The sequence below is a fragment of the Sciurus carolinensis genome, chromosome 4, assembly GCF_902686445.1.
Source record: "Sciurus carolinensis chromosome 4, mSciCar1.2, whole genome shotgun sequence".
Classification (NCBI taxonomy): Eukaryota; Metazoa; Chordata; class Mammalia; order Rodentia; family Sciuridae; genus Sciurus; species Sciurus carolinensis.
In genome coordinates this window covers 142,564,215-142,587,638 of record NC_062216.1, presented here as the reverse complement: position 1 = coordinate 142,587,638, position 23,424 = coordinate 142,564,215, and the positions used below count along the sequence as shown (strand labels likewise).

Below are 23,424 nucleotides of genomic sequence, written 5' to 3'. Positions count from 1 at the left end.
GGATGCCAACCAAGAATCTTATACCCAGAAAAACTTACTTTCAGATTTGACGACGAAATACGATCCTTCCATGATAAACAAAAGCTAAAGGAATTTACAAAAAGAAAGCCGGCATTACAGAACATTCTCAGCAAAATATTCCATGAGGAAGTGATGAAAAACAACGATGCAAATCAGCAACAGGAGGCGCTAGCCTAAAGGAATAGCCAAATAAAGGAGAAACCAAGTCATGTCAAAAAACAAAAATGAATCAAATGACTGGGAATACAAATCATATCACAATAATAACCCTGAATGTTAATGGCCTGAACTCATCAATCAAAAGACTTAGACTGGCAGATTGGATTAAAAAGAAAAATCCAACAATATGCTGCCTGCAAGAGACTCATCTCATAGAAAGAGATACCCATAGACTAAAAGTGAAAGATGGAAAAAAACATACAATGCACATGGACACAAAAAAACATAGAGTATCCATTATCATTTCAGATAATGTGGACTTCAAGCCAAAACTAGTCAGAAGGGATAAAGAAGAACATTACATACTGCTTAAGGGAAGCATAAATCAGGAAGACATAACAATCATAAATATCTATGCCCTGAACATTGGCTCATCCACGTACATCAAACAAATCCTTCCACAAATTCCAGAAATCAAATAGACCACAACACAATAATACTAGGTGATTTTAACACACCTCTCTCACCACTGGATAGATCTTCCAAACAAAAATTGAATAAAGAAACCATAGATCTCAATAACACAATCAACAATTTAGACTTAACCGACATACATAGAATATACCACCCAACAAAGAATGAATACACTTTCTCCTCAGCAGCACATGGATCCTTCTCTAAAATAGACCATATTTTATGCCACTAAGCTACTGTTAGCAAATACAAGAAGATAGAGATACTACCTTGTACTCTATCAGATGATAATGGATTGAAATTAGAAATAAATGACAGAATAAAAAACAGAAACTTCTCCAATACCTGAAGATTAAATAATACACTATTATATGATGAATGAATAACAGAAGACATCGAGAGGGAAATAAAAAAAATCTTAGAAGTAAACGAGAACAAAGATACATCATATCAAAATCTCTGGGACACTATGAGAGCAGTACTTAGAGGAAGATTTATTTCATGGGGCGCATTCAACAAAAGAAGTAGAAATCAACAAATAAACAACTTAACACTACAGCTCAACGCCCTAGAAAAAGAAGAGCAGACCAACACCAAAAGTAGTAGAAGACAGGAAATACTTAAAATCAGAGCCTAAATCAACAAAATTGAAACAAAAGAAACAATCAGAAAAATTAACAAAATAAATAGTTGGTTCTTTGAAAAATAAACAAAATTGATAAACCCTTAGCCACACAAACAAAGAGAAAGAGGAAGAAAACTCAAATTACTAAAATTTGGAATGAACAAGGAAATATCACAACAGACATGACTGAAATACAAAACATAATTAGAAGCTATTTTGAAAATCTATAGTCCAACAAACAGAAAAACTTAAAGACATCAACAAGTTTCTAGAGACATATGAATTACCTAAACTGAACGAGGAGGACATACACAACTTAAATAAATCAATTTTAAGCAATGAAATAGAAGAGGTCATCAAAAGCCTACCAACAAAGAAAAGTCCGGGACCAGATGGGTTCTCAGCCGAGTTCTACAAAACCTTTAAAGAAGAGCTCATTCCAATACTCCTCAAAGTATTCCATGAAATAGAAGAGGAGGGAACCCTCCCAAACTCATTCTATGAAGCCAACATCACCCTGATACCTAAACTAGACAGAGACACATTGAGGAAAGAAAATTTCAGACGAAAATCCTTAATGAACATCAATGTAAAAATTCTCTACAAAATTTTAGCAAATTGCATACAAAAATATATTAAAAAGATAGTGCACCATGATCAAGTGGGTTATATCCCAGGGATGCAAGGTTGGTTCAACATCCGGAAATCAATAAATGTCATTCACCATATCAACAGACTTAAAGTTAAGAATCACATGATTATTTCAATAGATGCAGAAAAAGCATTGGATAAAATACAGTATCCCTTCATGCTCAATACACGAGAAAAAATTGGGGTAGTGGGAACATTCCTTAACATTGTAAAGGCCATCTACGAGAAGCCCATGGCCAATATCATTTTAAATGGTGAAAAACTGAAAGCATTTCCCCTAAAAACTGGAACAAGGCAGGGATGCCCTCTTTCCCCACTTCTATTCAACATGGTCCTTGAGACTCTAGCCAGAGCAATCAGACAAACCAAAGAAATTAAAGGGATACGAATTGTAAAAGAAGAACTCAAACTATCCCTGTTCGCTGATGACATGATTATATATTTAGAGGAACCTGGAAATTCCACCAGAAAACTTTTAGAACTCATAAGTGAATTCAGTAAAGTAGCAGGTTACAAGATCAATGCTCATAAATCCAATGCATTTTTATACATAAGTGATGAATCTTCAGAAAGAGAAATTAGGAAAACTACCCCATTCACAATAGCCTCGAAAAAAATAAAATACTTGGAATCAATCTAACAAAAGAGGTGAAAGACCTCTACAATGAGAACTACAGAACACTAAAGAAAGAAATTAAAGAAAACCTTAGAAGATGGAAAGATCTCCCATGTTCTTGGATAGGAAGAATTAATATTGTCAAAATGGCCATACTACCAAAAGTGCTATACAGATTCAATGCAATTCCAATTAAAATCCCAATGATGTACCTTGCAGAAATAGAGCAAGCAATTATGAAATTCATCTGGAAGAATAAAAAACCCAGAATAGCTAAAGCAATCCTCAGTAGAAAGAGTGAAGCAGTGGGCATCGCAATACCAGATCTTCAACTATACTACAAAGCAATAGTAACAAAAACGGCATGGTATTGGTACCAAAATAGATAGGTAGATCAATGGTACAGAATAGAGGACATGGACACAAACCCAAATAAATACAATTTTCTCATACTAGACAAATGGGCCAAAAATATGCAATGGAGAAAAGATAGCCTCTTCAACAAACGGTGCTGGGAAAACTGGAAAACCATATGCAACAGAATGAAATTAAACCCCTATCTCTCACCCTACATAAAACTCAACTCAAAATGGATCAAGGACCTCGGAATCAGACCAGAGACCCTGCATCTTATAGAAAAAAAAGTGGGTCCAAACCTTGAACTTGTTGACTTAGGATCAGACTTCCTTAACAGGACTCCCATAGCACAATTAATAAAAGCAAGTATCAACAACTGGGATAGATTCAAACTAAAAAGCTTTCTCTCAGCAAAGGAAACTCTCAGTAATGTGAAGAGAGAGCCTACAGAGTGGGAGAATATCTTTGCCACTCATACTTCAGATAGAGCGCTAATTTCCAGAATCTATAAAGAACTCAAAAAACTCTACACCAAGAATACAAATAATCCAATCAACAAATGGGCTAAGGAAATGAACAGACACTTCACAGAAGAAGATGTACAAGCAATCAACAGATATATGAAAAAATGTTCAACATCTCTAGTAATAAGAGAAATGCAAATCAAAACTACCCTAAGATTTCATCTTACCCCAATTAGAATGGCGATTATCAAGAACACAAGCAACAATAGGTGTTGGAGAGGATGTGGGGAAAAAGGTACACTCATACATTTCTGGTGGGGTTGCAAATTAGTGCAGCCAATCTGGAAAGCAGTGTGGAGATTCCTCAGAAAGCTTGTAATGGAATCACCATTTGACTCAGCTATCCCACTCCTTGGCCTATTCCCAAAGGACTTAAAATCAGCATACTACAGAGATATAGCCACATCAATGTTCATTGCTGCTCAATTCACCATAGCCAGATTGTGGAACCAACCTAGATGCCCTTCAGTTGATGAATGGATAAAGAAACTGTGGCATATATATACAATGGAATATTACTCCGCCATGAAGAATGATAAAATTATGGCATTTTCAGGCAAATGTATGGAATTGGAGAATATCATGCTAAGTGAGATAAGCCAATCTCAAAAAACTAAAGGACAAATGATCTCGCTGATAAGCGGATGAGGACATATAATGGGGGGGTGGGAGGAGTTAGCATTAGGGTTAGGGTTTGGTTTAGGGGTAGGGATAAGGAGGGTGGTAAGAATGGAGGAAGGAAGGACTGTATAGAGGGACAAGAGGGGTGGAAAGAGTGGGGGGGGAAGGGAAAAAAATAACAGAATGAATCAAACAACATTGCCCTATGTAAATTTATGATTACACAAATGGTATGCCTTGACTCCATGTACAAATAGAGAAAGAACATGTATCCCATTTGTTTACAATAATAAAAAAAATTGGCAAAAAAAAATACCCCAAATATCTAGGAATAAATCTAACCAAGTAGGTGAAATACCTCTTCATAGAAAATTATAGAACACTGAAGAAAAAAATTGCAAATAAAAACCACTAGGAGATGGAAAGATCTCCCATGCTCATGGGTAGGCAGAATTAATATTAAATTAAGTGGTTGTAATACCAAAAACAATCTACAGATTCAGTTCAATCCCCATCAATATACCAGTGCCATTTTTCACAGAACTAGAAAAAAAATCCTAAAATTCATATGGAAGAACAGAAGACTCAGAACAGCTAAAGCAATTCTAAGCAAAAAGAGCAAAGCTGGAGGCATCATAATACCTGATTTCAAGTTAAACTACAGAGTTATAATATAATAAAAGCAGCGTGCTACCAACATAAACAGACACATAAACCAATGGAAGAGAATAGAAGACACAGAGACAAACCTACATAATGTCATCTGATCCTTGACAAAGTTGCCAAAATATGATGGAGAAAAGGCAATCTTTTAAAGATATGGTGCTGTTGAACATGTATCCATCTGTAGAAGAATGAAACTAGATTCCTGTCTCTCATCCTGCACAAAAAACAATTCTAAGTGGATCCAATTCTAAGTCTACAAATTAGACCAGAAATTTTGCAACTGCTGGAAAGAAACATAGGAGACCACACTCCAACATACAGGTATAGGCAACAACTTCCTCAAAGAACTCTGAAGCTCAGGTAAATAATACCAAGAATTACCAAGCAGGATGACATCGAATTCAAAATCTTCTGCACATCAAAAGAAACAAGAGTATGAAGAGAGAGCTTACAAAATTGGAGAGTTTTTGTCAGCTACTCTTCTGTTAGAGGATTAATATTCAGAATACATAAAGAACTTGAAAAACTTAACATAAAAAATACAGCCAATAAATGGTCAGATGAACTGAAAAAATATTTCTTAGAAATACAAATGGCCAAAAATACATGAAAAAAATGTTCAACATCTTTAGCAATCAGGGAAATGCAAATCAAAATTACACTGAGATTTCATCTCAATTCAGTTAGAATTGCATTAATCAAAAATACAAATAATGGAAGTTCTGGAGAGAACGTGGGCACCAGGGAGAACAGTTATATACTTCTTTTGAGACTATAAATAGTACAATTAGAAAGGAAATCAATATGGAGGTTCTTCAAAAGACTAAGAATGTAACCACTATATGACTCAGCTATACCACTCCTCAGTATTTATCCAGAAGAAACAAGTCAGCATACTACAATACATGCAGACCCATGTTTACAACAGTGTAATCACAGTAGCCGAGTTATAGATCCAGTTTAAGTGCCTGTCAACAGATGAATGCCTAAAGAAAAAGTGTTATACATATACAATGGAATTTTACTCAGCCATATAGAACAAAATTATATCTGCCAGAAAATGAATTAAACTGGAGAATATTATGTTAAGTAAAATAAGTCAGACTTTTATCAAGTTCTGACATTTCATCAATCTTTGATTCTTCATTAACCATTATCAAGTCCCTACCAAGGCCCTTGAGAATATACCAAGTCATTAAATAATAAAAATTAACAAAAGATTTTAAACCCGGTAATGAAAAATAGAATGGAATATTATTTTATTTTAGAATCTTTACACTGAAAACAACGTTTAAGTAAGTTGAAGTTAAATTTCAGTGGGTAGATAAGGGAAGTTGAATGGTAAGAGATGAGAACAACACCACAACTCTTGACAACAAAAAGAGAGAAAGGCATGGCAACAGAAATAATTTGACATAATGCAGGTGATACTGATGAATTAAGGTCCCAGATGGGAGTAAAAGGAATAGTTATAGAAAATAGAAGTACTGTTCTTATATTTAAAAAGGCATTTTAGTTGTTGAATTACATAAAGATGTAAAGAGGGAAAAGATAAAGAATTATAAAGTGATGGAGGGATTCAAATATAAGGAGATTCAATCAGATGAATTCTTTAATGTGTCATGAGCAGTTTTAACTAAAGAGGGAAGTTCAGTACAAGAGATGTGTGCAGCCAAGGAGAGTAGTGATGAAAGCATTTAACAGGAAATAGTTATAACAATTTCTGAGAAGTGGGAAAGCACAGGATTCATAAAAATATCATAGCACCAAATTGGAGTTTTACATGTCTTAGTGGAGCTCAGATCACTACTAAAGGAAATGTTCCCACATGAAAATTAACAGAGATGGGAATATACTAACTTAAGGGATTAGTCACTCATTTGCCAGAGATAGAATATATCCCTTTTATATACATTAAAAACAATTTTATTTTTCTAATCTAAATTAAATAAGATTAAGCAAATTACCATAATAAAACATGCAAATTGCTGATGGTAGCCTATTCTTGAAAAAGAGTTAAGTAAAACAAAATATAATTATGATGACTAAATATTTAAATATTAAATAAATATTAAAATTCCATTGTTCTCACCAATTCGAGTGATTTTATTATATGAAAGTTCAAGATTCTGAATATTAATGCAGCCATCCAAACCATGAAAGGAACTCAGTTGATTTTTATTAAGAAGAACAACACAGAGATTTTCCAAATTTTCACAGTTGATAGTCACAATATGGTTTTCCTAAAAGAAAGAACAAATGTAATAAATTGTTTTAATAACTTATTAATGAAATATTTCAAGCTTGCAAAAAGAGGATGAGACACAAACTCTAAATGAATATGTGAATTTCTAATTGCTATGATAATCATATAAAGTATTTTACTGTCTAGATGAAAATTTTAAGTATCCTAATAAATAATCAAATAATTTGAATTTATTAATATTCTTTTTTAAATGTTGAAAAGACACAGGACAAAATGATAAAATATTTTAAACAAACTTGAATATTTTATTATTCCTGTTTCTGCTGATGTGCATGGGAATGGATATTGTAGTCAACTAAGCCCTGTCTCACCATTTGTATGGGCTTGAAGGTGGAGAGATAACTTTTAATTTTATTTTGCAAATCTTTCAGGAAAGAACTACACCTCAGTGGGCACACCCAAGGAACTGCACCTGAAGAGTTTCATCTCTAATTGGATCTGGTTTAGATGAGAAGATCCTGGCCTTCAAGTCTGGGTCACGACATAGATTGATGTGACTCTGGGGCCTTCAGGACATGAATGTATTTTGCATGTGGGAAGGAAGTGAATCAACAGTAGCCAGAGGGTAGATGTGATAGTCACTTTGATAACTCCAGTATTCACAGATTCATATGCTCTCCTCACCCATGAACACATGGCTTACACAATAAAACATTAACCAGCATGAGGCAAGCAGATCTAGGCATTCTAAAAAGAAGCCCAAAATAACCATGAGAGCTTCCAACTTCCCAGATATCCTGTTAAGGCACCAGAGAAGGAATTCTAAACATTCACCACCTAAATTCCAACTGACTACAATTACATGAGTCCCAGTCAACACAATATAAAGTAGAAGAAATGTCCAGCCAAGCCTGGTTTTCAATTCATGACCAATAGATAAGCAAACAAGATGACTGTTGTTTTAAGCTACTAAGGTGGTCATTTGCTGTGCAGTAAAAATTGAACGAAGAAACAAAAATCCTGTATCATCTGATTGAAAAAAAAAGAGAGAGAGAAGAAAGTAATTTCCAGGATGTACTACCTAATCATCTTTCTTTTATTCTCACAAACAGAGGCCTTAGATCTCTCTAGACCTGTAACATGTTATTTTAATAAATTTTTTCTTCACAGTTACTTCTGAAACATAAACATAAACCCATTTTTATAGTTTATCATAAAATAACTATTAAAACAGAGGACATACCTGTACATCAATGTACTTAAGATTTTTGCAGTTATTCAGGCTCTGTAAAGAAGTTAATCCACACCGTCGAAGCGATAGAAACTGAAGATTTGTACACTCTGCTAATGTGGAGAGACTACAACCTGGCAAATCTTGAAATGTAATGTTTGTAACCTAGAAAATTCAAAAAAACTGGGGTGAGTAACATTATTTAACTACACAATATAAGCTATGTTAATGTTGTGAAATTGTTTAGAAAATTCATATAAGAAAAAATTACTGTATGTTGAAACACATTTATTAATAACTCAACTTGTGTTAAGCTATTTGGTGACTTTTGCTCCCCACCTAGAAAGATGAAATATGCAATAATCCATGACCAATTTAAGTTCAAAAGTAAAATATATAAAAGCAACAAAATAATAGTTTATTAGTTCAATCCCTGATTTTTGAACCCAAACTACTCTTGTCAATTTTATTGTTCCAAACATCATATTACATCACATAAAAGTCTATGAGGTATGATTGATAGTATCTTAGAGATCCTTCTATAGTAAAGTGAATTGGAGAGTCATATTTTCAAGGAAATAAAGAAGGAATTTAGTTTGTTCTTTGCTTTGTAGCAAAAGCAATAATTGATATATTTAAAATTTCTAGTAGAGTTTCTACTTTCAAAATTACTTTAGGAATATCTTGACTACTCATAATCTACAGCAATTTTGAAGCAAGTTATTTTTCATAAATTTTCAGAAAGAAAATATTCCTCTGCATGACAATAACTTCTCTGCATTGCCTGTTAATCTGTATGCAAACAAATATAACTTCTATAATTGGAAAACTTGCTCAATAATAGAAAGTGAAAATGAAGTGAGCACTTAAAAATAGAAAATTTGACAATTATGATTATGTATTAACAACTGTTACTTGACATCATAATTTATATTATCCTTTCTTATTTAATAACATGTGGCTCTCTGTCAACACAATTAAGTTCTACTTATTTATGATGTGACAATTTCTATAGTGTTATCTCATTACTGCACAGGAATAACAACTATTCTTATTAGTGGCATCCATTGTTGAAAGAGTTTCATAATAATTCTTCCTTTCTATTTAACAGTTTAAAAAGTCCTTATGATATAGCAATGTATTCTCTACCCCACCCCAGATTTTCCAAACATGATATAAAAATAAATTTTACATTAATCATTTATTGATATGTGTATGATAATAATCACATAGATAAAAGACTTTGTGCTCCAAAAATTAAGTTCAATACACTATTAGTAATTATATGCATCCATGATTCTATGATCAGCTTGAAAAACTGGGGCACAGAAGATATTAGCTAAGTTTCTTACATTAGTAAATGAACAAACTGCCCCATAATTAGTGGCAAACCTTAAATCTATTCATAGCATATGTTATTTCTCTCCTTTAAAAGGAAAATATAATTCCTTGAAGATTTTTATTTCAGGTTCCCTGACTCAAAAAAGAATGGTCCACATACAGAACCTATAAATCATTTTATTAATTTTAATTAAAGATCACAAATAAAATTTCTACTTAATCAACTATATTTTTTCAAATCTTTAACAGCTCTTTGTAATCAAAATGACCATATATATATATATATATATATATATATTTATATGTCTGTTGTTTGTTTTTTAGAGATTTCATTCTCAATTATTTTTGAGTTCAACCTAAAGAGTCAGTTATTTATAGTAAGCTGTAAGTACAAAAGCAATGAAAGCAACGACTCTTTTTATATTTTTCTAGGATATTTGGTCAGTGCCCAGTCTCAGATCTACTCAACAGGGAAAAATGGTATTGTTTTAAAAATTAGCAACAAAGAGAGTGAGTCTCAGGTATGATTAGTGGCTTAAATGAAACAGTTTGAAAAACGCTTCAAGTAATTTATGAGCCATGCCAGGAGCAGTTCATTACAATTTATCTTGTATAAGATAACTGAGATATATTGATCTAAAAGTTAACTAGCAGTTAAAATGTTTTCATTCATGGTGAGTATAAAGTAATAAAAATTCCTTAAGCTCAGTACCCTTTTTTGTGGTGGCTGTTACTTACAACTGATTATTGTTGGTAGCAAAATGCCAAAAACAAAAGAAAAAAATAGCTAAAACTCAAAAACTAGGAAAAATAAAAACATTTGCAATCTTAATCATTGTTCTTTAGTCATTTCCTTTTGGTTTATCAGTATATGTACTGATGGTACATGTTAGTGTATTATCAGTGAACTATAGAGAGATAGTATAGTATTTTCAACTTTATAACTTCTTTTTTTTATTGTAAACAAATGGGTTACATGTTGTTTCTCTATTTATACGTGGAGTCAAGGCATACCATTTGTGTAATCATAAATTTACATAGGGCAATGATGTTTGATTCATTATTTTTATTCCCTTCCCCCCCACCCCTCTTTTCCCTCTATACAGTCCTTCTTTCCTCCATTCTTACCATCCTCCTTATCCCTAACCCTAAACCTTACTCTAACCCTAACGCTAACCCCTCCCACCCCCCATTATATGTCCTCATCCGCTTATCAGCGACATCATTTGTCCTTTAGTTTTTTCAGATTGGCTTATCTCACTTAGCATGATATTCTCCAATTTCATCCATTTGCCTGAAAATGCCATAATTTTATCATTCTTCATTGCGGAGTAATATTCCATTGTATATATATGCCACAGGTTCTTTATCCATTCATCAACTGAAGGGCATCTAGGTTGGTTCCACAATCTGGCTATGGTGAATTGAGCAGCAATGAACATTGATGTGGCTGTATCTCTATAGTATGCTGATTTCAAGTCCTTTGGGTATAGGCCAAGGAGTGGTATAGCTGGGTCAAATGGTGGTTCCATTCCAAGCTTTCTGAGGAATCTCCACACTGCTTTCCAGATTGCCTGCACTAATTTGCAACCCCACCAGCAATGTATGAGTGTACCTTTTTCCCCACATCCTCTCCAACACCTATTGTTGCTTGTGTTCTTGATAATCGCCATTCTAATTGGGGTGAGATGAAATCTTAGGGTAGTTTTGATTTGCATTTCTCTTATTACTACAGATGTTGAACATTTTTTCATATATCTGTTGATTGCTTGTACATCTTCTTCTGTGAAGTGTCTGTTCATTTCCTTAGCCCATTTGTTGATTGAATTATTTGTATTCTTGGTGTAGAGTTTTTTGAGTTCTTTATAGATTCTGGAAATTAGCGCTCTATCTGAAGTATGAGTGGCAAAGATATTCTCCCACTCTGTAGGCTCTCTCTTCACATTACTGAGAGTTTCCTTTGTTGAGAGAAAGCTTTTTAGTTTGAATCTATCCCAGTTGTTGATACTTGCTTTTATTAATTGTGCTATGGGAGTCCTGTTAAGGAAGTCTGATCCTAAGTTAACAAGTTCAAGGTTTGGACCCACTTTTTCTTCTATAAGATGCAGGGTCTCTGGTCTGATTCCGAGGTCCTTGATCCATTTTGAGTTGAGTTTTGTGTAGGGTGAGAGATAGGGGTTTAATTTCATTCTGTTCCATATGGTTTTCCAGTTTTCCCAGCACCGTTTGTTGAAGAGGCTATCTTTTCTCCATTGCATATTTTTGGCCCATTTGTCTAGTATGAGAAAATTGTATTTATTTGGGTTTGTGTCCATGTCCTCTATTCTGTACCATTGATCTACCTATCTATTTTGGTACCAATACCATGCCGTTTTTGTTACTATTGCTTTGTAGTATAGTTGAAGATCTGGTATTGCGATGCCCACTGCTTCACTCTTTCTACTGAGGATTGCTTTAGCTATTCTGGGTTTTTTATTCTTCCAGATGAATTTCATAATTGCTTGCTCTATTTCTGCAAGGTACATCATTGGGATTTTAATTGGAATTGCATTGAATCTGTATAGCACTTTTGGTAGTATGGCCATTTTGACAATATTAATTCTTCCTATCCAAGAACATGGGAGATCTTTCCATCTTCTAAGGTTTTCTTTAATTTCTTTCTTTAGTGTTCTGTAGTTCTCATTGTAGAGGTCTTTCACCTCTTTTGTTAGATTGATTCCAAGTATTTTATTTTTTTCGAGGCTATTGTGAATGGGGTAGTTTTCCTAATTTCTCTTTCTGAAGATTCATCACTTATGTATAAAAATGCATTGGATTTATGAGCATTGATCTTGTAACCTGCTACTTTACTGAATTCACTTATGAGTTCTAAAAGTTTTCTGGTGGAATTTCCAGGTTCCTCTAAATATATAATCATGTCATCAGCGAACAGGGATAGTTTGAGTTCTTCTTTTCCAATTCATATCCCTTTAATTTCTTTGGATTGTCTAATTGCTCTGGCTAGAGTCTCAAGGACCATGTTGAATAGAAGTGGGGAAAGAGGGCATCCCTGCCTTGTTCCAGTTTTTAGGGGGAATGCTTTCAGTTTTTCACCACTTAAAATGATATTGGCCATGAGCTTAGCGTAGATGGCCTTTATAATGTTAAGGAATGTTCTCGCTACCCCAATTTTTTCTAGGGTTTTGAGCATGAAGGAATGCTGTATTTTATCAAATGCTTTTTCTGCATCTATTGAAATAATCATGTGATTCTTAACTTTAAGTCTGTTGATATGGTGAATGACATTTATTGATTTCCGGATGTTGAACCAACCTTGCATCCCTGGGATATAACCCACTTGATCGAGGTGCACTATCTTTTTAACATGGTTTTTTATGCAATTTGCTAAAATTTTGTTGAGAATTTTTGCGTCGTGTTCATTAAGGATATTGGTCTGAAATTTTCTTTCCTCAATGTGTCTCTGTCTGGTTTAGGTATCAGGGTGATGTTGGCTTCATAGAATGAGTTTGGGAGGGTTCCCTCCTCTTCTCTTTCATGGAATACTTTGAGGAGTATTGGAATGAGCTCTTCTTTAAAGGTTTTATAGAACTCGGCTGAGAACCCATCTGGTCCCAGACTTTTCTTTGTTGGTAGTGTTTTGATGACCTCTTCTATTTCATTGCTTGAAATTGATTTATTTAAGTTGTGGATGTCCTCCTCGTTCAGTTTAGGTAATTCATATGTGTCTAGAAACTTGTTGATGTCTTTGAGGTTTTCTGTTTTGTTGGACTATAGATTTTCAAAATAGCTTCTAATTATGTTTTGTATTTCAGTCATGTCTGTTGTGATATTTCCTTGTTCATTCCGAATTTTAGTAATTTGAGTTTTCTCCCTCTTTCTCTTTGTTAGTGTAGCTAAGGGTTTATCAATTTTGTTTATTTTTTCAAAGAACCAACTATTTATTTTGTTAATTTTTCTGATTGTTTCTTTTGTTTCAATTTTGTTGATTTGGGCTCTGATTTTAAGTATTTCCTGTCTTCTACTACTTTTGGTGTTGGTCTGCTCTTCTTTTTCTAGGGCTTTGAGCTGTAGTGTTAAGTTGTTTATTTGTTGATTTCTACTTCTTTTGTTGAATGTGCCCCATGAAATAAATCTTCCTCTAAGTACTGCTCTCATAGTGTCACAGAGATTTTGATATGATGTGTCTTTGTTCTTGTTTACTTCTAAGAATTTTTTTATTTCCCCCTGATGTCTTATGTTATCCATTCATCATATAATAGTGTATTATTTAATCTTCAGGTATTGGAGAAGTTTCTGTTTTTTATTCTGTCATTTATTTCTAATTTCAATCCATTATCATCTGATAGAGTACAAGGTAGTATCTCTATCTTCTTGTATTTGCTAACAGTAGCTTTGTGGCATAAAATATGGTCTATTTTAGAGAAGGATCCATGTGCTGCTGAGGAGAAAGTGTATTCGTTCTTTGTTGGATGGTATATTCTATATATGTCGGTTAAGTCTAAATTGTTGATTGTGTTACTGAGATCTATGGTTTCTTTATTCAATTTTTGTTTGGACGATCTATCTAGTGGTGAGAGAGGTGTGTTAAAATCACCTAGTATTATTGTGTTGTGGTCTATTTGATTTCTGGAATTGAGAAGGATTTGTTTGACGTACGTGGATGATCCAATGTTCAGGGCATAGATATTTATGATTGTTATGTCTTGCTGATTTATGCTTCCCTTAAGCAGCATATAATGTCCTTCTTTATCCCGTCTGACTAGTTTTGGCTTGAAGTCCACATTATCTGAAATGAGGATGGATACTCCAGCTTTTTTGCTGTGTCCGTGTGCATGGTATGTTTTTTCCCATCCTTTCACCTTTTGTCTGTGGGTATCTCTTTCTATGAGATGAGTCTCTTGCAGGCAGCATGTTGTTGGATTTTTCTTTTTAATCCAATCTGCCAGTCTATGTCTTTTGATTGATGAGTTCAGGCCATTAACATTCAGGGTTATTATTGTGATATGATTTGTATTCCCAGTCATTTGGCTCACTTTTGTTTTTTGACATGACTTGGTTTCTCCTTTATTTGGCTATTCCTTTAGGCTAGTTCCTCCCGTTGCTGATTTGCATCATTGTTTTTCATCTCTTCCTCATGGAATATTTTGCTGAGAATGTTCTGTAATGCCGGCTTTCTTTTTGTAAATTCCTTTAGCTTTTGTTTATCATGGAAGGATTGTATTTCGTCATCAAATCTGAATGTAAGTTTTGCTGTGTATAAGATTCTTGGTTGGCATCCATTTTCTTTCAGGGCTTGGTAAATGTTGTTCCAGGCCCTTCTAGCTTTTAGGGTCTGGATTGAAAAATCTGCTGACATTCTTATTGGTTTCCCCCTGAATGTAATTTGATTATTTTCTCTTTAAAATTCTGTCTTTATTTTGTATGTTAGGTATTTTCATAGTAATGTGCCTTGGTGTGGGTTTGTTGTAATTGTATATTTGGAGTCCTATAAGCCTCTTGTACTTGGTTTTCATTTCGTTCTTCAGATTTGGGAACTTTTCTGATATTATTTTATTGAATAGATTGTTCATTCCTTTGGTTTGTTTCTCTAAGCCTTCCTCAATCCCAGTAATTCTTAAATTTGGCCCTTTCATGATATCCCATAATTCTTGTAGAGTCTCTTCATGATTTCTTATGGTCTTCTCTGTTTGGCCAACTTTGTTTTCAAGATTAAATATTTTGTTTTCAATGTCTGAGGTTCTGTCTTCCAGGTGTTCTATCCTATTGGTTATGCTTTCTATGGATTTTTTAACTTGGTTTATTGTTTCCTTCATTTCAAGGATTTCTGTTTTTTTTTTTTTCAGTATCTCTAATTCTTTATTGAAATGATCTCTTGCTTCCCGTATTTGGTCTTTTAACTGTTGATTGGTGTGATCATTTAATGCCTGCATTTGCTCTTTCATCTCCTCCTTCAATGCCTGCATTTGCTTTTTCATCTCCTCAGTTGCTTCCCTCATCGTTTTAATTATGTACACTCTGAACTTCCTCTGACGTTTCTTCTGCTGTGCTGTCATTGTGTTTTATTGATATAGTATCTAGGTTTGTTTGGGACATTTTCTTCCCTTGTTTTCTCATATTGGTCAGATATCAGTGGGACCCTGAGATATTGCAGATTTCCTCTATTGGCTTATAGTGTCCCTATAGATTTCCAGTGTGTCACCTCCCAGCCTTCAGTCGGAAGGGGCCGGGCTTCTTGGGGAAGTCCCTGGCTCCCCTGTCCTGGTCCTAAAGCCGCTTGCGGGCCAGAGCACGCCCCGCTGGCTCTGGGATTTGGAGCTGGTTCTGATCAGAAAGGCTCACTGGGGGGGCCAGCTGCGAGATGCTGGAGAAGCTGGCCGTGTGGGAGGGGCCCACCAACGGAGTGCACAGGGCTGCCTGGGGAAGACTCTAGCTGCCCTGTCCTGGTCCGATAAGCCACCTCTATCCGGACCTGTTGCCCAGGCCGAGCTTTACCCAGTGGGGGAAACTCACCCATGTCTCTATTTTAGTCGAGTCTCTCAATGCCTCCACTTCTTGAATCCTGGGTTCTGGAGCGACTGGAGATGCAGTCACCCTCTAGTCTGCCATCTTGGATCGCCCCGTGGAAAGAGCCTGCGGCCGGAGGGGGCAGGGCCGCCTGGAGAACTCTCTGGTTCTCCTTCCCTGATCCCTGAGGCTGCTTGCGGGTCAACTCTCCATTGGCTCGGGGACTTGTGACTGGCTCTGTGTAGAAAGGCTCTCACTGGGCGGTCTGCTCTGAGAAGCTAGCCTTGAAAGGCACCTCTCGCCGGAGGGGGCCGGGCTTCTTGGGGAAGTCCCTGGCTCCCCTGTCCTGGTCCCTGAAGCCGCTTGCGGGCCAGAGCACGCCGCGCTGGCTCCGGGATTTGGAGCTGGTTCTGATCAGAAAGGCTCTCACTGGGGGGCCTGCTCCGAGAGGCTGGAGAAGCTGGCCGTGTGGGAGGGGCCCACCGCCGGAGTGCACAGGGGCACCTGGGGAAGACTCTAGCTGCCCTGCCCTGCTCCGATAAGCCACCTCTATCTGGGCCTGTTGCCCAGGCTGAGCTTTACCCAGTGGGGGAGCCTCACCCATGGCCCTATTTTAGTCCGAGTCTCTCAATGCCTCCCCTTCTTGAATCCTGGGTTCTGGAGCGACTGGAGATGCAGTCACCCTCTAGTCCACCATCTTGGATCATCTGTAACTTCTTGAATGAAACAGGTATCAAGCAGGTCTCAAAAATCCATTTTCCTTTCTCATCAGATGTTTGATACCCACATTTCACAAGTGACAATCATATATGTACATTAATGTATGTATATATACACACATGTATGTATGTATACAAATGCACACATATATATATAATAAGCCCTAGGTCATGTTCTTTGCATATAGTGTGTTAAAACTATATAATAGACATTGTTTTTCAAGTTTATGAAAGACAAAACTGAGGCTCAGAAAGGTCAATATTCTTGCACAAAGTTTGATGCCAGTAAATAGCAGATATAAAATTAGAAACAAGATCTTAATACAGAGCTTATTAAAACTTTGATAAATTTATTCAAATAATTTTTACATTAATTTCCTATTAAAATAATCTATTCTAAACTTTGAAGCTAACAGTAATGTAGAAATAAGATTAACATTAAGTTGGATTCTTTTATCTATCTATATTTTCATCCTCCCACCTATGTACCCAAAATCAGGTAGTGAAAACCAATATTTTCCCAGAAACAAATAAAGAAATGTACAACAAATGAAGACCTCATTCAAGTCCTAAAGTTTCAAAGTAAGAGATTAATATAAGCAAAATGAATTCATTACTGGGTGAAATTCCACAAGAGTAAACTTTTCTCCTTTAAAGGTTCTCTCCAGAAAGACATTCCAAAGATGGAAGTGGTGATCAGGAAAAGGACAAGACATGAAGCTAAGAGATTAGAAAGTTAAAGTAAGTCAGTGATGGGTCAGTGGCAGAGTGAATGAGGACCTAAGATAAGCCATCTGTCAAAGAGAATTACAAGAACTGTCTGGAAACAAAAGATGGTATTTTATAATACTTCACCATTTATATGACACATTCATGTACATTTTTATCTTTATAATATATATGTGATGATGCATCAAAGAAAAATTAAACCTTTAAAATAGTAGCTTTGAGTAGTACTGAGAAGACTACAAAGTCTTTTAGGAACTGTTTCTCAAATTAGTTCATGAAACAGTGACTTTATCCCTCAATGACACTGAAAACATTGGTCTGTTAATCACTAGATCCATCAGATCAGAATCAACTGTTCACAAATTCTCAGATGATCTAAATACATTACAGTTTTCCAGGCCTTGCTCTAAGAAGTAAAGTAGACTTAATCTTCATTTTATCTAAGTTGGTAAGAGTTCCAAGGAAAGAACAGAGAATGGGCAGGAGGCAAAGGAAAAAAAGTTCATACATCTTTTACTTCCTCATTGATCTTATTACTGAACTGATTACAGATCTACAATAAAAGGGTAGAGCATTACTATTTCTCTAATGTCAATTTTACTTTTGAAATTAGTACATTTTAGGTATGAAGCTGTCACTATTGCCTAACTCCAGTAGCTATTCATAAGGAAAATTACTTTAAGTAAGATAATTACTAAAGTTATCATAATGGAAACCACAAATTAACATCTTGGGGAAAGTACACAAAGAATGATTCTAGAGACAGCCCAAGGAAAACAAAAAACAAGCAATTGGATATTCTATATGTAGTTCTATAGAACTGATAGATCTGGCAATACATTTTCTAGGAAATGGAAAATACTTCAAAATATATGATCTACTTCTTGTTCCTTATATTGTTTTTTTCATGGCTCAGCTGTCCCTCTGAAACTCCCCTATTTTATCAAGAAGACCCCAAAATCTTATTTGCAGAAATTTTCAAGATCTGTAATGATGTATTTTTCTAAGCTCCATATGCAACATTAGGTTTTCTGCTTTTATCCCTTAAATCAACCAATAAATATTAACCAATCATATTGGACAGTTAAATAAATGAACATTTGCTGAGTTAATGAATAAAATAATGTATTAATATAAATGTTCATTTTGCTGGTATCTATTGGTATAAAGAAACTAAATGAATACATTTGACTCTCAAGGCTTAACAAAATTATGTATATTTTATTCATAAATCCTTTCTAGTATTGCACTATTTAAAATATTCCTTCCTGTTTTTCTTACACATTCATTAGTTTCTATGTCTTAATCTTGGTTGGAACTATGATATCCATAACCACTGAAAATAAGTAGCATTTGATGACAACTGTTTTAAGTTTGAGGCATATATGTACCATATTTATACAACATACAACACAGGACAAAATAATTATGTTTCTGTATAGGAACTCTAGAGTCTTCTATCATGTAAACTCTTACACAGCAGTGGTCTCATATAGAGAAATTCACTACATTCTGAAAGAAGCCACTAGGTGGTGTGATAGCCCAGATGGAAAGCAAATGCCTTTGTATCAAATTAGGAATTTCCTACCCTAATTCCAGCTCTAAATTTTCAGATGCTTTCACCCTTAGAGCCTTAATAATGGCTATACGGCCCTTGCATGTAAGCTCAAAAATATTGAAACTGAAAATGAAAGCTCTATATAGTTCTCAGGGAAACAGTGCCCTGAAAAAGATGAAATTTTAAAAATAAATCCCCTCTCAAACGGGGCAATATTTCATTACTAAAGTCTATTAAGAGACAGATTTCTTATATACAAAATTTTATTCTATTAAAATGTCAAGTTCCACTTTAGAGAATTGAGTTAAATATTTAAAAGCATTACAAAATTAAAAATACCTGCTGTAGCGTATTCCAAGGGCCACACTGAAGAATTTCTAATGTACTCAGAGGAGGCATCGTATTGGCTGGGCATTTCAAAGGTCTCTTTCTTTTAACAATTTTCTTTTGTTGATTTTGCCTGAAAATTTCAAACCAAGGTTTAAATGATTTTAACCAAGCTTGTCTCTTCTCCTCAATAGAAGATAGAAGTGTTGACTCTGGTGTGGGACAGGTTGTGATCTCTTCACATTCAGTCCTATTTTCATGGCATCTTTCTGGGATTTCTTTAATCTCAGATATAAGAGAGTTTTCTTCTTTAGCAATCCAAGAACTTTTCGTATTACAGCCACTGAAATCTTCACAAACAGCAAGTCTATCAACAAAGCAATCTTGCTTATTTATTTTGCCTTCTATATTTACCATGGCATCAGTGGTGTTGAAGAAAATAACATCACTATTTAGAGCATTGTCTTTTGAGTTTTCCTCAATTTCTTTGGGTTTTAAATTAATTTCTTTTTCTTGTAGTATCAGATATTCCCCCATAGCTTCAGAATTTTCTAATTTTAATGGTAGTAGTTCTTGTTTTATTGACATAATTGAAGTGTTCTCTTCATATGATCCATTCTCTTGTGATATCTCTCCTTTTTCTACTTTCTGTATCATTTTCTGTTCATTATATTTGATTATTTTCTGTGCTTCCTCATTCTTCACCTCATTCATTTCTTGATTATGTTCTGTTATTATTATTTGGACTTTTTTCCCCTCATTCTCCTTTATGGCATGTTCCACACTTTCCTGGTTTTGTGTTTGTGAGTTTAATTCTTGCTGAAGCTGTTTCGTCACATTTTCTTTCAGATCTAAGATTTCTAATTCAGTTCTTTTGTACATATTTTCATATTTTATTTCTTGCTTAATCAATTTTTCAGAACATTGGTTTTTTGCTAGGCTTTCACTTTTTTCTTCTGTTTTTAATTCTGGCAAAATTGCTTGGTTTGATTTCAACTGTACTTGTGTTGGTTCTTTCAAGACAAACTGACTACCTACATTTTCACTCTTATTTGATTTCTTAACTAGCCAAAGAGGAACATCTTCCTGCTTCTTTGAATTTTCATCCACTAATTCTTTGGCTATCTCACCCTTATTCTTTGACTTATCTTCAACAGTTAAATGTTTGGCATTATGTTCTCCCTTCTTTAATGTGAAATTTATTATTAGCTGTTGGTTTGCATCTTTTATTAATTTTAATTTTTCCTTGTTTCTTAGCTCCTCTCTTTCTTGTCTCAGGATGGTCTTTTTTTCTTCATATGCTATTTCTCTCCTTTTCCTTTCCTCTTGCTTCTGTTTTTTTATCTCTTCTTCTATCTTTTGTTCTTCCTCTAATTTTTTCCGTTTTTCTTCCTCCTTCTGTCGTATATTTGCTTCCTTTTCTTTCAACTCCTTTGCTTTCCTTTGTTTTCTTTCTATTTGATCTCTTAATATTGGGCCATATTTTTGATAGATTATGAATGCTTTAAATTTAGCTTGAATTTTTACAGCTGCATTATGCTGCAGTTTTAACAAACGCATTTTTTCTTTTTCCTGAAGATCTTTAAACCTTGTTCTTTCCTCTTCCATTTGTACATGCAAGTTTTTCATAAATGCCTAAAATAAAGTAATATAGTAAGAGCATAAACTAAATGTATAATTTTATTCAAATATCATTTAAAATTGTAGATTAAAAACAAATACAAAAACCAAAGTCATAATGAAGTTGCTGTAATATTCACTTAGAGGGAATAAAGTAATTTATTCAAATGGTATTAATTTTTAAATATTTAAAAGACTGGGTCATATTGGTAAGTTGATACTCTAAAATTATGAGGCTAACAAATCACCTAAATTATAAAGCTACTAAGCCACCTAGATAAATTGAGGAATTCTTTGAGGTAGAAAGCATATGAAATCAGAATGACACAGGAAAAAGAAAGAGAAAACACAAGTCAAAATTCATGTACGTGAAAAGGAATTCAAACATTCTGAGATGGGAAATCTGATAAAGGAGATGGAGCGCTAACACTGGACTACGCAGCATAGAATTCTCACTGAGACTTAGGATACTAAGAAGACCAAGCAGCCCATGTATGTAAGCAATATGAAGAATCAACCTATTCACACATTTCATCCCTTCTCAACTCTTAATAAAGTTGATAAATACGTAAAATGAGATAATTTGGAGTTAGGAAAGAAAATATCATTATCATTAGAAACCTAAAACAAAAGCAAACCAGTCAACAACATTCATCAAATATTTAAGGGAAACTAACAAGGATGTGAGAAATGCATTTAAACAGAAAGAACCAATTTCTGAGTAAAGAAAACCATTAACCTAGATAAAACCTTAAATGTAGATGACTTTTCAGAAAGAGTAATTAAAAACACCTCTGGAAACACAAAATGCAAGTGTTCAAATAAAAAATAGGACTAACTCGAACAAAAAAAAAATCCAAGTAGAATGGCAGAAAGTAGAATGGCAGAATGTCTGATTACCTAATGACAAACTTCAGAATTAAGTATTTTCAACAAAGACATGAAATAAATGCCAGATAGGAGAGAAGAAAAAAAAAAAAAAAAACACACAGAAGGAGCTAACCAAAAGTAGTTTCAGAATAATAAGGCAGTGGGAAAAAAAAAAAAAAAGGAGGGAAGAAAACAATAGAAAAATATATTTCTTTAAAAAAAAATGCCATAGGGCAAAGAGCTGAGTTTATTTAACTCTCACACACAACAAACATGCAGCAAATTTAGATATGTGGTAGTAATATTTCAGTACCCAAAGGAATAAGAGCTCCATTTAAGCAGATATCATGTTCTGTTTTATTCACTATTATATTGCCAGCACTTAGAGAAGTGCCTGACACGTAATAGAAAACTAGCACGTACGTGCAGATGAATATATAAAGTGAAAATCCTAAAGCTTCAAAAGAACGTAAGGAATAGCCATCAAATTTACAACTGGCAAAAATAAATATGCAAAGAGCTACATCCTTAAATCATTGAAAGTAAATAGCAATAAATTAATCATTCAGTTTTGAATGCAAAATCAATAAATAAATTTTTAACTGCAAAGACTGTGAAATTAACCATTCAAAAATATTTTGACAACTATTTAGCATACACTCCAGGAAAAGTAAAAGGAGTTTCATAAATTAGGAGAAGACTCAGGATTTCAAAAAATACTAAAGAAAAAAGAAGCCACTAACATTTAGCACTTGAATTTTCTGTCTCATTGTTTTCTCCCTTCCATCATTCTACTTGCAAATTCAACTATTATTGTTGAATTTAATAATAATTTATTTAATAAATAATTATTAAATATTCAATGATTTAATAATAATTTATTATTATTGTTAAAATTTTTTAGGTAGTGTGGTTTCTTCCTCTAGATGTTCCTAAGACTATTTTTCCTGTGTCTTGAATTTCATTCAATAACTGTTAAATTCCCAGTGTATTTTCTTTGTACCTATCTTATTTGGAAATCATTAGTCATCTCTGAATGTTCAGGTTGGTTTTTAAACATTTTGAACTCTTTTCAACCATTATATCTTTGCCCATTGCTTCTACTCCATTCTATCTTCTTCTTTCAAGATTATCAGATAAATTTTATAATTTTTCACTATGTATCATGTTTCTTATGATCTTTGTTTCCCCCTTTTTTTGTCTTCTTTGTACATTAATTTGAATATTTTCTATTAAACTCTCTTCTGTTTTACCAATACTCACTTTGCTATGTCCAACTCATCCCATGAATTTTTAATTTTTATATTGAATTTGTAAACTCTAGAGCATATACTTGATATTTATTTATATATTTTAATTCACTAAAATATTAAACATCAACTTTCTAACATTTTTGTTACTGGATGATAGCTACATTTAATTTAGTGACTCCACTATAGCTAATATTTGGATTTTGTATAGGTGGCTATTATTCTCCTTCATTTTTCTCCGCATACAGATGAACCTATCTTTTCACATGCATAATAAATTTTTAATTTAAATATCTACAGTGGAAACTTACTTTTTCAGAAGTATGTAAATACCAAAAAAGATTTGAAAGAAGTA

At 34.1% G+C, this 23,424-nt stretch overlaps 1 protein-coding gene across 9 annotated transcripts in view; it reads right to left on the bottom strand.

Moving 5' to 3' along the window:
- Positions 1-23,424, bottom strand: part of LOC124983487 (ALX homeobox protein 1) — a 231,364-nt gene that overhangs the window by 188,798 nt on the left and 19,142 nt on the right. For 8 of the 9 annotated variants that reach the window (XM_047550800.1, XM_047550802.1, XM_047550803.1 and 5 more), the window contains exons 8-10: positions 19,342-20,964; positions 8,164-8,316; positions 6,807-6,957 (exon numbers count right to left, since the gene is read on the bottom strand). In XM_047550800.1, the coding sequence (XP_047406756.1) occupies positions 6,807-6,957; positions 8,164-8,316; positions 19,342-20,964 (1,927 nt within the window). The remainder of the gene's footprint in view (positions 1-6,806; positions 6,958-8,163; positions 8,317-19,341; positions 20,965-23,424) is intronic. The other variant, XM_047550808.1, reaches the window with a different exon arrangement.